General features: G+C 45.1%; 1 protein-coding gene across 1 annotated transcript in view; it reads left to right on the forward strand.

The window, feature by feature from the left end:
• The window catches only part of LOC126474603 (cytochrome P450 4C1-like), an 83,408-nt gene that overhangs the window by 39,696 nt on the left and 26,679 nt on the right, over positions 1-17,033 (forward strand). The window contains exon 4 of the mRNA XM_050102079.1: positions 2,491-2,718. Within this exon, the coding sequence (XP_049958036.1) occupies positions 2,491-2,718 (228 nt within the window). The remainder of the gene's footprint in view (positions 1-2,490; positions 2,719-17,033) is intronic.

Raw genomic sequence — 17,033 nt, forward strand, 5'->3', positions numbered from 1 at the left:
CTTGTAACTACGGCCTCCTTTAAGCAGGTGGTCTGCAAAAGTAGACACTCTTTTTCTGAAATTGTAATCATTTGTTTGTCTGTACATATACTACATCCCATATCTACAGATCTCCGTCCCGTTTTAATAATTCCTTCACTGTGTGTCGTATTTTAATGTATTGGAGGGTATTTATTGTCATACAGACCTGTTGTCAAATTTACAAGACATGAATATACATCGAAGACATCGATACAAAATATCAGCCATATTATGTATTTTCGATACGTATTCATATTCTGTAATTCGGCAATAGTTCTATATGAACATAAATATGTTTTTTTCGACGATGACGTGTCACTTAGATGTACACTCCTGGAAATGGAAAAAAGAACACATTGACACCGGTGTGTCAGACCCACCATACTTGCTCCGGACACTGCAAGAGGGCTGTACAAGCAATAATCACACGCACGGCACAGCGGACACACCAGGAACCGCGGTGTTGGCCGTCGAATGGCACTAGCCGCGCAGCATTTGTGCACCGCCGCCGTCAGTGTCAGACAGTTTGCCGTGGCATACGGAGCTCCATCGCAGTCTTTAACACTGGTAGCATGCCGCGACAGCGTGGACGTGAACCGTATGTGCAGTTGACGGACTTTGAGCGAGGGTGTATAGTGGGCATGCGGGATGCCGGGTGGACGTACCGCCGAATTGCTCAACACGTGGGGCGTGAGGTCTCCACAGTACATCGATGTTGTCGCCAGTGGTCGGCGGAAGGTGCACGTGCCCGTCGACCTGGGACCGGACCGCAGCGACGCATGGATGCACGCCAAGACCGTAGGATCCTACGCAGTGCCGTAGAGGACCGCACCGCCACTTCCCAGCAAATTAGGGACACTGTTGCTCCTGGGGTATCGGCGAGGACCATTCGCAACCGTCTCCATGAAGCTGGGCTACGGTCCCGCACACCGTTAGGCCGTCTTCCGCTCACGCCCCAACATCGTGCAGCCCGCCTCCAGTGGTGTCGCGACAGGCGTGAATGGATGGACGAATGGAGACGTGTCGTCTTGAGCGATGAAAGTCGCTTCTGCCTTGGTGCCAATGATGGTCGTATGCGTGTTTGGCGCCGTGCTGGTGAGCGCCACAATCAGGACTGCATACGACCGAGGCACACAGGGCCAACACCCGGCATCATGGTGTGGGGAGCGATCTCCTACACTGGCCGTGCACCACTGGTGATCGTCGAGGGGACACTGAATAGTGCACGGTACATCCCAACCGTCATCGAACCCATCGTTCTACCATTCCTAGACCGGCAAGGGAACTTGCTGTTCCAACAGGACAATGCACGTCCGCATGTATCCCGTGCCACCCAACGTGCTGTAGAAGGTGTAAGTCAACTACCCTGGCCAGCAAGATCTCCGGATCTGTCCCCCATTGAGCATGTTTGGGACTGGATGAAGCGTCGTCTCACGCGGTCTGCACGTCCAGCACGAACGCTGGTCCAACTGAGGCGCCAGGTGGAAATGGCATGGCAAGCCGTTCCACAGGACTACATCCAGCATCTCTACGATCGTCTCCATGGGAAAATAGCAGCCTGCATTGCTGCGAAAGGTGGATATACACTGTACTAGTGCCGACATTGTGCATGCTCTGTTGCCTGTGTCTATGTGCCTGTGGTTCTGTCAGTGTGATCATGTGATGTATCTGACCCCAGGAATGTGTCAATAAAGTTTCCCCTTCCTGGGACAATGAATTCACGGTGTTCTTATTTCAGTTTCCAGGAGTGTATATACATCAGATATATTGTACCACATAAGTAATGTTATCAGGTACGTAGTGACTACTTTTCCTTTGCCCTACACTGTACGATATGTACACCTTAATGATTTGCAGTTCAAGATGCACTTGAGAATGGCTAGAAAACCGAAATCATGATTATGTGAAATAACAGAACAGTAATTTACAGTGAAATGGCGCAAATTTCTTTCAAAATATTCTACATGACTGTGATTCCCCATGAATGGAAAATCGATATCTTCAACGGTTACGCAAATGTTTGAGGTTAAAATTTTGGTATCACGACCTGTACATCGATCAGGACTGTTGTACAACATTGTATGACATAACGTATAGCGTTAATGATTAGATTAAATTGACAAACATCTTGGCAGTTAATACTGTACTCCGGAGTGGTATTCTAACCTGGGACCTTGTCTTCCATGCGCAGTGCCTTCAGTGATTGAGCTGCCAGGACCCGACTCACGAGCATTGCCGAGAAAGGCAAGGTCGAGTTTTGGAATACCGGCAGTACCGGTTCGGCACACTGTTTTAAGCTCCCAGAAAGTGTCACACTAACGTCACACTCTGCTGCATAATGGAAGATTCATTCTGGCGTTGAAATTGTAGTTTTTTTGGTGATTTCAGGAATACTTCGTACCGTACAGGAGAAAGAGAAGAGGCCTTGTATGGGAAACTGTTTTGTGACTCACTACGATGGCCCGGCAGGTGCTGAGCCGGTTCGTCGACTCATTCAATGAAGGCGCCAGGTTCACGTGCGAAAAGCTGGCGGCGGCTGCCGGGGCCGAGGTTGACGTATACGGCCCACTGTTCCATGCGGCCTTGCGGACCTTCACCTCGACCATCGTCGGCATCCAGCTGGACGAGTTAGAGCCAGACCGGCTCAAACAGGCCGAGATCGCCGACGAGGTGAAAGACGGCCTGCAGACCATACAGGTAAAGGACGCACAAGGCGCACTTTGCACGATCAGAGCATATCTGGACGGCATTCATTCATGAAATCGAAGGTGAAAAGCAGTAACGGATATTATTAAGTTGGTGCATAAGCTTATAGTGTTTTTGTTTTGCTTTTTGGTATTGTGGTTGCTACGTATTTATTTATCGATTGTTATTTTTTTATTTGTAGTTCATTGTTGCTATTTGAGTTTACATATTGTCATTTCGTCATTTTGAGATAGTAAATGTAGCTGTGGGCGTTAAAAAATGGAATGCCAAGTGGAGAAATGCAACATTTCCGATATATTCTTCTGTTTTAATTCAATAGTGGTGTGACAGCAACAAAGGGAGCCAGAAACATTTGCGCCGTGGGGTAATGCCATTGAACAGAGCACGATAAGATAATGGTTTAATCTGTTTAAGGATGATCTTCCTGATATTAGTGACTCCGCATTCAAGAATACTTTCGGGATTTGATGAAGATTGTTTATGCGCACTAATCGACAATAATTGACGTCAGTGAATTTAAGAACTGTGATCATTACACCACTGTGTGACATTGGCATTCAGTGGGGAAGGTCTAATAATTGGGTGTATGGGTACCGCATGCTCTAAGCAAAAATCTAAAAAACCAGTGAGTGGCCATATGTGCATCTCTGCTTGCTACTCGTCAATTTGCTCGTGAACAACACCGGCCGCCCTACCGTGCATCAGTAGTAGTGATAATAAATGGTGTCTTTATGATAACAAGAGGAAAAGAAAGGAATTATTGAATCCAAACAAAGCAGAAACTCCCCGTACAAAGACCTTCGAGCACCCATGGAACATAATATCATGCATCTGGTGGAGCAGCAACGGTGTGGTATACTACAAATTACGTCCCCTAGGTGTAACCATCACTGCTGACATTTATTGTCAACAAATGAGGCGTCTTGCAGACACAGCTCAAGAACAACGAGCAGGATGACTGCGTGAAGTGATGCTACTTCACGACAGCGCCCGCCCGCATTCTGCTTGACTGACAAAAAGCGCTATATAGGAGATTCGTTGGGAAGTCATACCGCACCCACCTTATTCACCTGATCTTGTACCCTCAGACGTTCACCTTTCCCGGCCTCTATTGCACAGCCTTCGAGGAACTTTCTTACCGGATGAAAATTTGCCTCGAACATGGCTCGACGAGTTCTTCGCCACAAAAACACGTGGTTTCTGAAAAGTTACCCCAAGGTTGGCAGACTGTTTGTTGTAAATAGTGAAGGAGAATATATTATTGACGACAAAAATCTCTTTTATGTGTATCTGTTGTATTTACGAAACTTGTGGAAAAACGCTGCGAACTTATGCACCAACCTAATAGAACCATATTTTCTTCATGAAAGCCCTATATTTCCACCCAGTTTATAATCCTGTATTCTGAGCGTGTATCATCTAGCACCGAAATTATCGCATCTTATCGTCATAAATTTACTTACTTCGCAGTTGAAATGATTAAATGTTGGTATAGGATATCAATGCTTTTCTTAAAACGCTAAAAAGCACTGTGTCTAGCTTCCATAAGCCACTGTACATGTTGCTCTACTGTTTCATATTAAATGGTTCGGTGCTGCTCTTTAGTCAAGCGTGTACTCAAATAAGCTGAGTGAAAGAAAGTGAGACACCCAGAACGGGAAGAGGGGACGAAATGAAACTTCACGGGTCGATAAGATATACGAGGTTATTTCAGTGATTCCAAAATCGAATCAAATAAACAAAGAATATGGTAATATGAGCATCCTTATTAGTGTGACGTCGCTCCCCCTCTGTCCTGGATACATGCGCTGATTCGGTTGTGAAGGGTGTCATAAAGCCGTTGGATTCCATCAAGAAGAAAGCTGGCGCACAGCTATTGTAACTTGATGTGCTGGATACTGGTACTAACACGGAGTTGGCGTCCGAGAGCTGATACGCAATATTATAAAGGGGACAGATGCTGATTTGGATGACCGTGGGAGTAACCCAACACCACGCAGAGAGCTCATAGAGAGGCGCACTACGTGTGGACGAGCGTTATCATGTTAAACAATTGTCTCACGATACTGTCACGCGTGAAGTAACACATATGGACACAGGACATTCCTGACGTACCATTGTGCAGTCTGAGTTCAGTCAATCACAATCAGCCGTAAACTGAAATCGTGCCTGACGGTTCGCCACACCGTGACAATAGGAGTAACATCACTGTGCCTCTCCAAAACAACGAAACGTCCGAGACTCGTCCCAATTCACCGCCGTATTCGTAGACAATGGTCATGCGGGATAGTACAGAACACAGTGGGATGCCATTAATCAGCAGTCCATGCTTCCCAGTCAAGGCATCACTAGAAACATAGCCGTCTGTGTTGTGATGTTAACGGAACCCTGTAATGGGACAGTATTTCCTCAATACTGATGCTGATAGTCCTCGACCAGTGGTACGGGATGGGACAGAATGTTTCATGGACTCCATTAGTTGATCTCGTATGGCAAGCGCAGATGTGAAGTGCTTGGTACACACCCTCTCTTGTGGTGGTCAGACGTGGTCGACTGGAACCTTGATGACGATTATGCCTTCCCTCACGTTCCCATGCAACCCAGCGTCGGGCCACAGATCCGGATATTGCACGATCCCGACCCACAATGAGGTCCCTTTAAAATTATCAAGTGCTGATAACCCTGTTTCGCACTGGTACGCAACATCTCTTTGAGTTCACAGAGTCACTCAATATCTGATGCTGTTGAAGCGCATTATATCGCTCACCAAACCTGGAAACAACACCAGAAAAGAGCAACACTAACACTCTCAAATGACCGTTCCACCTGTTACAGAGAACTGCAGCTCTAATCATTTACATATCCACCGATGGTGTGTAAGTGCTCAAAATAATATTGACATTCGACTATGTACACTGAAGAGCCAAGGAAACTGATGTACCTGTGCAATATCGTGTAGGGTCTCCGCGAGTACGCAGAAGTGCCGCAACATGACGTGGCATGGACTTGACTAATATCCGAAGTAGTGCTGGAGAGAACTGACACCATGCACCCTGCAGGGCTGTCCATAAATGCGTAATAGTACGAGGGGATGGAAATCTCTTCTGAACAGCACGTTGCAAGGCATCCCGGATATGCTCAATAATGCTTATTGCTGAGGAGTCTGGTGGCCAGTGGAAGTGTTTAAACTCAGAAGATTGCTCCTGTAGCCGTTGTGTAGCAATTCTAGACGTGTGGGGTATCGCCTTGTCCTGCTGCAATTGCTCAAGTCTGCCACAATGCACGATGGACATGAATGCATGCAGGTTATCAGACAGGATGCTTACGTACGTGTCACGTGTCAGAGTCGTATCCAGACGTATCAGAGGTCCCATATAACTACAAATGCACGCGCTCCACATCATTACAGAGCCGCCACCAGCTTGAACAGTTCCCTGCTGATATGCAGGGTCCATGGATTCATGAGGTTGTCCCCATACCCGTATACGTCCATCTGCTCGGTACAATTTGAAACGATACTCGTCCGACGAAGCAACATGTTTCTACTCATCAACATTCCGCTGTCGTTGTTGACGGGCCCAGACGAGGCGTAAAGGTTCGTGTCGTGTAGTCATCAGGGGTACACGAGTGGGCCTTCGGCTCCAAAAGCCCATATCGATGATGTTTCGTTGAATGGGTCGCACACTGACACTTGTTGACGGCCAGGCACTGAAATCTGCAGCAATTTGTGGAAGCGTCGGCACTTTTGTCACGTTGAACGATTCTCTTCAGTCGTCTTTGGTCACGTTCTTGCAGGATCTTTTACCGGCCGCGGTGATGTCGGAGATCTGATGTTTTATTGGATTCCTGGTATTCACAGTACGCTCGTGAAATGGTCGTACGGGAAAATCTCCACTTCATCGCTATCTCGGAGATGCTGTGTCCCATTGCTTGTGTGCCGACAATAACAACACGTTCAAACTCACATAAATCTTTATAACCTGCCATTGTAGCAGCAGTAACCGATCTAACAACTGCACCACACACTTGCATTGCCAAACGCAGCGCCATATTCTGCCTGTTTACATGTTCCTGTAACTGAATACGCATGCCTACAACAGTTTCTTTAGCACTTCAGTGTATCTTGGATGCTTCACTCTTTTTATTAGGCACTTTACATCGGTCAAAAGAGCTTTCTAACATTGAAAACTGATTGTGCTGTGTGACTCTGGATCACGATATGTGTGGTTTTTACAGTTCTATGCTTGTGTGCAACTGCACAACTAAGCAGAATTTCTTTAGAATGCAGTATCTATTTGGTCACGATTCAACGTTCCATTGTGATCGAAATCACTAAAGATGGTATCCAAAAAGAACTGCATGAGCACAGAGGGAATTAACTAAGGACTTTTCTGAATAAATCATACCATTCTGTTATATCAAAAGAAGAATTATTAATTGAGAAAGGAATGAATTTTACAGTTTAGCGGTCCGTCTACATCAGAATAATTACAGAGACGCAGGGGAAATTGTCCGTAGTCATTATAAAATGCCATCCAGGCGTTATAGCCAAGGAAATCCTGAATTATAATGAATAGACGCGGATTCAAGCCCTGCTCGTACAGAACACAACTCCATTCTCTTAGTCAATCTGGCAACCTGTCCAGAGATTCTGTTTCAAGGTAAAGAAGCAAAGCTACGTGCTCGTACATCGTTTGTAAGGTTTATGACTCACTCTCTAGTCTTGCAGGGTTTCGAAATGGGCTGCATCATGAGGATAGTGTAGGAATGAAACTTCGTGTTTCTTAGACCCCAAATACACACTTACTTTTCGACGTCCACTTTCATGTCAGTGTAGTTTTGCTAGTGATTTTCCAGGGTGCACATTACATCTATCCTTGGAAGGTTATCGATAGGACTCCCCTTATCCACTCCATAACACGCTGGCCGTTTACTTACTAGGAGATGAGATTGTCTTTGCGTTTTTCGGTTGCAGTTTATCGTGTTCAACCCACCGTGTTCAGTAGTGTTTGTTTATTAGCGTGAAGTGTGACCCACAGTATGATATACGCACACAAAAAGAGTTCCAATTTGTCTATGACGATACAGCGTTGCTAAAAGTTTAATTTTCGAATTTGTCTTTTATCAGCATTTAGTAAATCGTACCCTTTCAGCACAAAGCAACGCACGGTCCATTGTTGATGTTACATGTAACATACTTATTTTGCCAATATGCGTACGTTTTCAGCTGTCTGATAGAAAGTTTTCACCTCATCAATCAATACCAAGTAAAAATTTGTGTATTTAATCTAATGTACCCCAGCTATTAGCTATATACGACGCTAACGAGCGCACTTACTCGTCATTAGGCCAAGATAATTTGCTAAACGTAACAGCTAAAGCTATTCAAACTTCAAATTCCTATACGCATTAGACACTCTAGAAGTAGCATAGTTCCATTGTTAGTTAAGATACTAATTTGAATCACAATAACAACAGTGTAGTAAGTTAATCTACATATGGTATTGTACAGTACAACGTCTATAATAATGAAGGCTAAAGATAATATATATATATATATATATATATATATATATATATATATATATATATATATATGTATGTATGTATTTTATGAAAAAATACAGCGTCTTTGTTTTATTTAATATACGTTTAGGAAAGGAGAACCGAAATGCAGTAGACGGTCTTCTGTACATGTAGTGCATATCTTTCAGTGTTTCTGCGTACCGCACGAAACAATTAGGTATTGGTTAAAAACACTAAAAGTAATGTGGTTTAGTTTTTGCTAATGTATGGACCCCATGAATCGACTTCTAATCTAACAAGTAGAGAGATCCTAGGACATAGGTTTGCTGAGGAATTCGGACAACTGATCGTAATGTGCTCGAACAGTTTGGTCGCATTTACAAGAGTGAATAGCGTCTTCAGTTCATAGAATGCAAATATTACTAGAAAAGACACTATATACATTGTAAGCGATGAATTTCTAAATTAAAAGCAGTAAATAGGACGTCCATGATGCAACAGGAACTTGAACCTGAGTAACAATGTCCGAAAGCGAAAAGAAAAAGTTTCATTTTTAAAGGATCGGGATAGTCGTGTTGTAATGATAATGAAACAGCTAAAAAATGGAAAGTTGCTGCCCGTCCTTCCAGTGGCATTGCAGAGTACTCGATAATCATGCTTGTTGCATCAATTAAATGAGAGAGACTGTTACAAAAAAAGGTTAAATGCTCCTTCTCATCCATTGTCCGATAATAATGACAATGTTAGGACTGTAATTTAAACTTGTTTAAAAGTTGGTGTGAGAATATCCGTATCTTATCTTTCGATCTAGGTTTCAGTTACTGCTCTTGTTCCTCGAATCTTTTTCTTCATTACAGTGTTGCAACAGGTCAAGTAATCGTCGTCCGAGGTCTAAGTAGACATGTGAAGGCGGTACTGGAGGTGTCAAGTGTGCAGTTGCGAGTACGTCTGTAGGCCACTTACGCAGCCAGATCTCGAGCCGTTAGTTCCCCGTTCCACACTCTCTACTTTCTACATCCGGTCTTTTGTAATGCTGTGGGACTATGAACTTTGGTGAAAGGTGAAAGACCATTCAAGCGGAGCCTTAGGGTGAACTGTTAATGAAGACCTTCACTCATCTGCTGTTAGCGGGAAAAACACGCACCACTGACAGGGTTAACCTCATATTTGTGCACCGCTAAAACTTACGAATCTTCACAATGAACAATGAGAGTAGAAAACAAATTACGGTAACATTATTACAAACGAAACATTATGCAGTGCTCTTCTGTAATATTTTACGAACACTAAGAAGAAGCAGACTATAACCGATAGTCTCTGGGGTGTATAGAAACTAAGAGGATGTGAAAGTAAATTTCATCTTCAGTACTATACTCCAGATTATTCTGGTACCGATATTTTTGAGTCGTGCAGCATGTCGTACGCTGTCGATTGCCAATAGAAACACTTGATATTGTTCACTGGACTGACTTTCACGTGTAGCGTAACAGAGCCTCCGCACTGGGCGAATTATTGGCATATATGCTCGCGTAATTAGTAGTACTTCACTTTGATTTCCACGTAATCAGTGCAGGTTTCCCCACACCTCATAACGTCTGCAAACAATAAATTTCGTAGATAGGGTTCCGTCGATACAAAATTCACCTCTAGGAGTAAATTGCTCTGTTCTGCATTTTCACAAAAATCCCCACTTGCAGTACCAACATTATCTTTGACGCGCAGTTCTAGATTACGGTTATGTTTCTAATGTGCCCCGTACGAGCTGGCGTGGTGGTACGCACATTTTAGTCGCTTCCGGGAGAAGCAACGTTCAAAGTTCCGTCTAGCCATCCAGATCAAAGTTTGTCGTCGTGATCCTAAATTCACTGTTACAAATTTTGAGATGCCATTCTACCTTCCATTTTTGGAAACGCATCGTCAAAAACCATGTTGCAATAAGCATTTTGTTACACCGTGCTGGGGAGACGCTGTAATGGTTTTATTACGTTATCCGGATTACTGATTTTATTTACGGTATCTCTATTTAAGAATTGATCCGCCGTTGGTAGCTGAGTGGTCAGCGCGACAGAATTTCAATCCTAAGGGCCCGTACCCGATTCCCGGCTGACTCGGAGATTTCCTCCGCTCAGGGGCTGGATGTTGTGTTGTCCTAATCATCATCATTTCATCCCCATCTACGCGCAAGTCGCCGAAGTGGCGTCAAATCGAAAGACTTGCACCCCGCGAACGGTGTGCTCGACGGGAGGCCCTAGTCACACGACATTTATTTGATTTATTTAAGAACTGTAACCAATGTGTGGCATGTTACAGTTAGATGTAGTAATTAAAGTAATGCAATATTTGTTATGAATTAAAATAGAAGTCATTGTGATAGCTAAGGAAAATCAGTTAAAGTATATAATCATTGGTTTCATTTGCATACATGTAATCAATTTCAATTGATGGTGTTTATCATTTACGAAATTTCCTACTACTTTACTCTCACATATTTAAATGAAAATGGCTAACAGCTTTCTATGACAAACATTTGGAATATCTACCTGATTAGAAAACATCCGGACACCCTTATTAATGCAGAACTGACTACCAGATGCCACTAGTAGCGGAACTATCGGTATAAAAGCAGGCAGCGAGTATTATACATACATCAAAAAAAGTTTTGCATCACCCCAGTCCCCAGAACTCCTGAAGATGCATGTTGACTGTGGATATTGTATCACAGACACAGTCCCTTTGACTGTTCAGAGATGTCACTAAACCCGCCCAAAGTTGTAAACAACCACGCATGAGCAGTGCCTATTAGACGGAGGGGTCCGACAGCCGATCAGTTCCAGTCATTTCACCAGGAAGAAGTCGTGTTGTCTGTAGTTCAACCATTCCTAGACGGTCAATACCGCCGTTCGATCGCGTCCACATTGTTACTTTGTGCCAGGAAGGGCTCTCAACAAGTGAAGTATCCAGGCGTCTCGGAGTGAACCACAGCGATCTTGTTCGGACGTGGAGGAAATAACAGAGAGACAGGAACTGTCGATGACATGCCTCGGTCAGGCCACCCAAGGGCTACTACTGCAGTCGATGACCACTACCTACGGATTATGGCTCGGAGGAATCCTGACAGCAACGCCACCATGTTGAATAACGCTTTTCGTGCAGCCACAGGACGTCATGTTACGACTCAAACTATGCGAAATAGGCTGCATGATGCGCAAGTTCGCTCCCGACGTCCATGGCGAGGTCCGTCTTTGCAACCATGACACCATGCAGCGCGGTAAAGATGGGTCTAACATGCCGAATGGACCGCTCAGGACTGACATCACATTCTCTTCATCGATACATGTCGCATATGTCTTCAACAAGACAATTGTCGGAGACGTGTTTGAAGGCAGCTCGTCAGGCTCAACGCATTAGACACACTGTCCAGCGAGTGCAGCAAGGTGGAGGTTCCCTGCTGTCTTCGGGTGGTATTATGTGGGGCCAACGTACGCCGCTGGTGGTATCATGGAAGGAGCCGTAATGGCTGTACGATACGTGAATGCCATCCTTCGACCGATAGTGCAACCATATCGACAGCATATTGGCGAGGAATTCGTTCGTATCCATGGACGACGATTCGCGCCTCCATCATGCACTTCTTGAGAATGACTTCCTTCAGGATAACGACATCGCTCGAGTAGACATCAGGGTCATATTAACCTCCTAAAGCTGCCTAAGTCGACTGTTGGTTATATGAATGTGAAGTGAAACGAAAAGAAACAATCACAGCTAGATCAGGATCAGTCAGAGCTCACATACTGACGATCAGGAACCGCCGAGCACAGCCGAAGAAGGTGGTAGAAATGGCATGAAATCAGTGGAAGGAGCCACTCCTCAGTTCCAACGTACTTCCATCAGTCTAGCTATAGCAGTGGCTGTTTGAGTAGGCAGATAAAAGGACTAGGGTACAATGGTCGAGCAGTTCCTCATAAGCAACACGTTTTTGTAGTCAACGTGAAGCGACGACGCTTGAGATATCGTACACAACAATCCCACTGAACAGTGAATGACTGGAAACGAGTGTTTTGGAGTGATTTATCACGCAGTGTCGCAATACGACAGTAATGTTTGGGTTTCACCAATGCTGGAGAACGTTACCTGCCACCGGGTGTAGTGACAACAATGAAGTGCAGAGGACGACGTGGTATTAAAGTATGGCTGTGCTTTTAATGGTTAGGGTGTGATCCCCTTCTTGCGCTTATGATAACGCTTAATGAAAAACGATATGAACACATTTTATAGCACTGTGTACTGCGTACATTAGTGGAACAGTCTAGGGACTGTGATTGTGTCAGCCGGACAATGCGCACTGTCACAAAGAAGCGTCTGTGAGGAAATGGTCTGTGAACAATAAAATTCCTGAAATGGACTGGATATGAATCCAATGGAAAACATTTAGGATGAGTCAGAACGTCTACTTCGCTCCCAACATCGGTACCAGCTCTTGAAGAGAATGGGCTACCATTCATCCACTGACATTTCAACACCTCACTGAAAGTGTTCGTAGCAAAGGTCAAGGTATCATAACGGCGAAGAGTGGACACACTCTATACCAATGTCAACTAGTAGATGTCCGGATACTTTTTATGAGATAACATTCCAGTTCCAACAATGAAAATCTCATTGACACTTTCCTGGGCGTCAGTCTGAGATAGACGGAAAATTATCAGGTGGACTTGTACTGTATTAGCTCATTCTTTTAGTATAGCTCGTGGCTTTCTTGTTACATATGTTAGACAGCAACCTATATGGAATATGGACTTAATATCGATGTGGACGTGATAGGATAATACCAGTCAAATTGTTTGACAAATCTTACTATGAGTAATTATATTTGGTTGTCCGCCTCCGTACCTGAGTGGTCAGCGTGGCCGACTGCCACGTGGATGGCCTGCCCTCAATGCACGTCTGGGTCGGAGATTCCATTCGCTTGAGGACTGACTGTTGTATCATCATTTCATCATTATCGATGAACAAGTAGTGCAAGTGGGTCAAATAAAAAGATCTGCACTGCGCATCCGAACATCAGAAGGGTCTCATCTACATTTATATATACATGATTACTCTCCACTTTACAGTTAAGTGTCTATCTTCAAGGTAGTCCTCTATCATCTCACTCTCGAACAGCATGAAGAATAACGTATTTCTGCGTGAGCTCTGATTTCGTTTATTTTATTATGATGATCATTCCTCTCTATTTAAGCGGGCGCCAACAAATTATTTTCATACTCTGAGGAGAAAGTTGGTGACTGAAATTTCGTGAGGAGATCCTGAAGCAACAAGAAACGCCTTTGTTTCCATGATTACTATCTCAATTCACGTATCATATCAGTGGCGCTCTCTCCGTAATTCGCTGTGGTACAGGACGAGCTGCCTTTCTTTGAGCTTCTTCGATGCCCTCTGTCGATCCTATCTGTTGCGAATCCCACACCCCGCAGCAGTACTCCAGAAGAGGACGTACAAGCATAGTGTAGACAGTCTCTTTAGTACATCTGTTGCATTTTGTAAGTGTACTGCCGATAAATCGTAATCTTTAGTTTGCTTTACGCACAACATTATATATGCGACAATTCCAGCTTAAGTTACTCGTAACTGTAACTCCCTAGTATTTAGTTGAATTCACAGCATTTACATTCGTGTGATTTATCGTGCAATCGAAATTCAGCGGATTCCTTTAGGTACTCATGTGAATGACATCACATTTTCCACTATTTACGGTAAACTGCTACTTTTCGCGACATACAGACACATTGTCTAAACAGTTTTGCATTTTGTTTTGATCATCTGATGACTTCATAAGAAGCTAAATGACAGCATCATCGGCAAAAAATCTAAGAGTGCTACGCAGATTGTCTCCTAAATCGTTTATGTATATCAGAAACGGCAGAAGGCCCATAACACTTATTTTGAGAACGCCAGATATTATGTAAGTCTCAAGGCTTTCGTGGCCGTTGTCACTGAAGTTAAAATCTTCTGGATTATTAGGCCGCGTCATATTTCCTCTAAAATAATCGACTATTCGACCCCTCTGCTGGGATCTTCCTTAGGATCTACCGGTGTCCACTACTGGTAGAACACTCTCCAGAGTACTCCGAAACTAATTGTTCAAAATAATTTTCTGAGAATCATTCAGAACGACTTGGGCTGACGTTTTATGCCTACCTCCGACCTTAAACATGTCGTTTCACCAACATAACGAGGGTAGATTGAAGTCACCACCAATTATAGTTATATGAATGGAGTACCTACTTGAAATGAGACTCTAGTTTTCGTTGAACTGTTCAGAAGGTGAGTTATCTGATAGCAGGATGATCGGTAAAATGAACCAATAATGCCATACAATCATTTCATTTCATTTAGCATTGGTCACGTTGATGTCCAAGATCTTGAGGAACCTTCCAGAATGTGTCAAAGTATGTCCCATCATCATAACAGTGAAATGTCACACAGTATAAGAGTACATTAAAGTCTCTTAGCTCCTCTAGTATGCGTTAGCTCCTGTAGTATGCGTTAGCAGCGAAAAATTGCACCCAGGTGTTTCTTGAGCAGAAAAATTGACTTGCAAAAGTAGCTTATTTTGCACTGGCCGGACGCGCGACATGGTTCATCATACTGGCCCTCTTTAGACGGACTCCGGGACCCAAAACGCGTGGTCGATGCTGGCGAAAATTTGACCACCGGCCTCAAACAAGCACCGGGCCAGACAATGCAGGATCCTGCAATCGTCTACCTGACACCCAGTGTTCGGGCCACTACCACTACTGGCAGGGGCTCAGTTCTTACCAGCTGCCTGTTCGCTCCAGGGGCCAGCTGCCGCCTCCTTCCTTGAGCACCTATCGAAGACTGTGTCAGATTTATACAGCACAACAAGTACAGGACATGCAGTTAACTACGGTGATAGAGGGAAATTAAGGCTTAAGTTAGTGGCTTGATCTTTACAATCACGGAAATCACGCATATTATCAGCACCAGATATTCATCAACGGGTAGAAACACGATACGGTTTTCGATAAAATGAATAAAAAGCAGTGATATACACTCCTGGAAATGGAAAAAGAACACATTGACACCGGTGTGTCAGACCCACCATACTTGCTCCGGACACTGCGAGAGGGCTGTACAAGCAATGATCACACGCACGGCACAGCGGACACACCAGGAACTGCGGTGTTGGCCGTCGAATGGCGCTAGCTGCGCAGCATTTGTGCACCGCCGCCGTCAGTGTCAGCCAGTTTGCCGTGGCATACGGAGCTCCATCGCAGTCTTTACCACTGGTAGCATGCCGCGACAGCGTGGACGTGAACCGTATGTGCAGTTGACGGACTTTGAGCGAGGGCGTATAGTGGGCATGCGGGAGGCCGGGTGGACGTACCGCCGAATTGCTCAACACGTGGGGCGTGAGGTCTCCACAGTATATCGATGTTGTCGCCAGTGGTCGGCGGAAGGTGCACGTGCCCGTCGACCTGGGACCGGACCGCAGCGACGCATGGATGCACGCCAAGACCGTAGGATCCTACGCAGTGCCGTAGGGGACCGCACCGCCACTTCCCAGCAAATTAGGGACACTGTTGCTCCTGGGATATCGGCGAGGACCATTCGCAACCGTCTCCATGAAGCTGGGCTACGGTCCCGCACACCGTTAGGCCGTCTTCCGCTCACGCCCCAACATCGTGCAGCCCGCCTCCAGTGGTGTCGCGACAGGCGTGAATGGAGGGACGAATGGAGACGTGTCGTCTTCAGCGATGAGAGTCGCTTCTGCCTTGGTGCCAATGATGGTCGTATGCGTGTTTGGTGCCGTGCAGGTGAGCGCCACAATCAGGACTGCATACGACCGAGGCACACAGGGCCAACATCCGGCATCATGGTGTGGGGAGCGATCTCCTACACTGGCCGTACACCACTGGTGATCGTCGAGGGGACACTGAATAGTGCACGGTACATCCAAACCGTCATCGAACCCATCGTTCTACCATTCCTAGACCGGCAAGGGAACTTGCTGTTCCAACAGGACAATGCACGTCCGCATGTATCCCGTGCCACCCAACGTGCTCTAGAAGGTGTAGGTCAACTACCCTGGCCAGCAAGATCTCCGGATCTGTCCCCCATTGAGCATGTTTGGGACTGGATGAAGCGTCGTCTCACGCGGTCTGCACGTCCAGCACGAACGCTGGTCCAACTGAGGCGCCAGGTGGAAATGGCATGGCAAGCCGTTCCACAGGACTACATCCAGCATCTCTACGATCGTCTCCATGGGAGAATAGCAGCCTGCATTGCTGCGAAAGGTGGATATACACTGTACTAGTGCCGACATTGTGCATGCTCTGTTGCCTGTGTCTATGTGCCTGTGGTTCTGTCAGTGTGATCATGTGATGTATCTGACCCCAGGAATGTGTCAATAAAGTTTCCCCTTCCTGGGACAATGAATTCACGGTGTTCTTATTTCAATTTCCAGAAGTGTATAAGACGTGTCAGTCGATAACTTGACTGACACGTTTCAACTTAACCTCTTTAGTGTGGAGAAACAATCTCCACAACTCCGCCAGACAGCTGAGTGCAGAGTTTTTCATGCTATCATCTCCGATTTAATAAATATTTAATATCGATGCGTAAACTGCCGTTCCAGTGTAACAAAAGTGATACATACGCAACTGGAGGCGAAAAGTGAAAAGTTTGCAGCAAGGTCTCAATTCTTTGTATCCTTATTCACCCCGTTGTTACTTGTATAATTTATTGTAATAAAATGACAA

The sequence above is a fragment of the Schistocerca serialis genome, chromosome 4, assembly GCF_023864345.2.
Source record: "Schistocerca serialis cubense isolate TAMUIC-IGC-003099 chromosome 4, iqSchSeri2.2, whole genome shotgun sequence".
Taxonomy (NCBI): Eukaryota; Metazoa; Arthropoda; class Insecta; order Orthoptera; family Acrididae; genus Schistocerca; species Schistocerca serialis.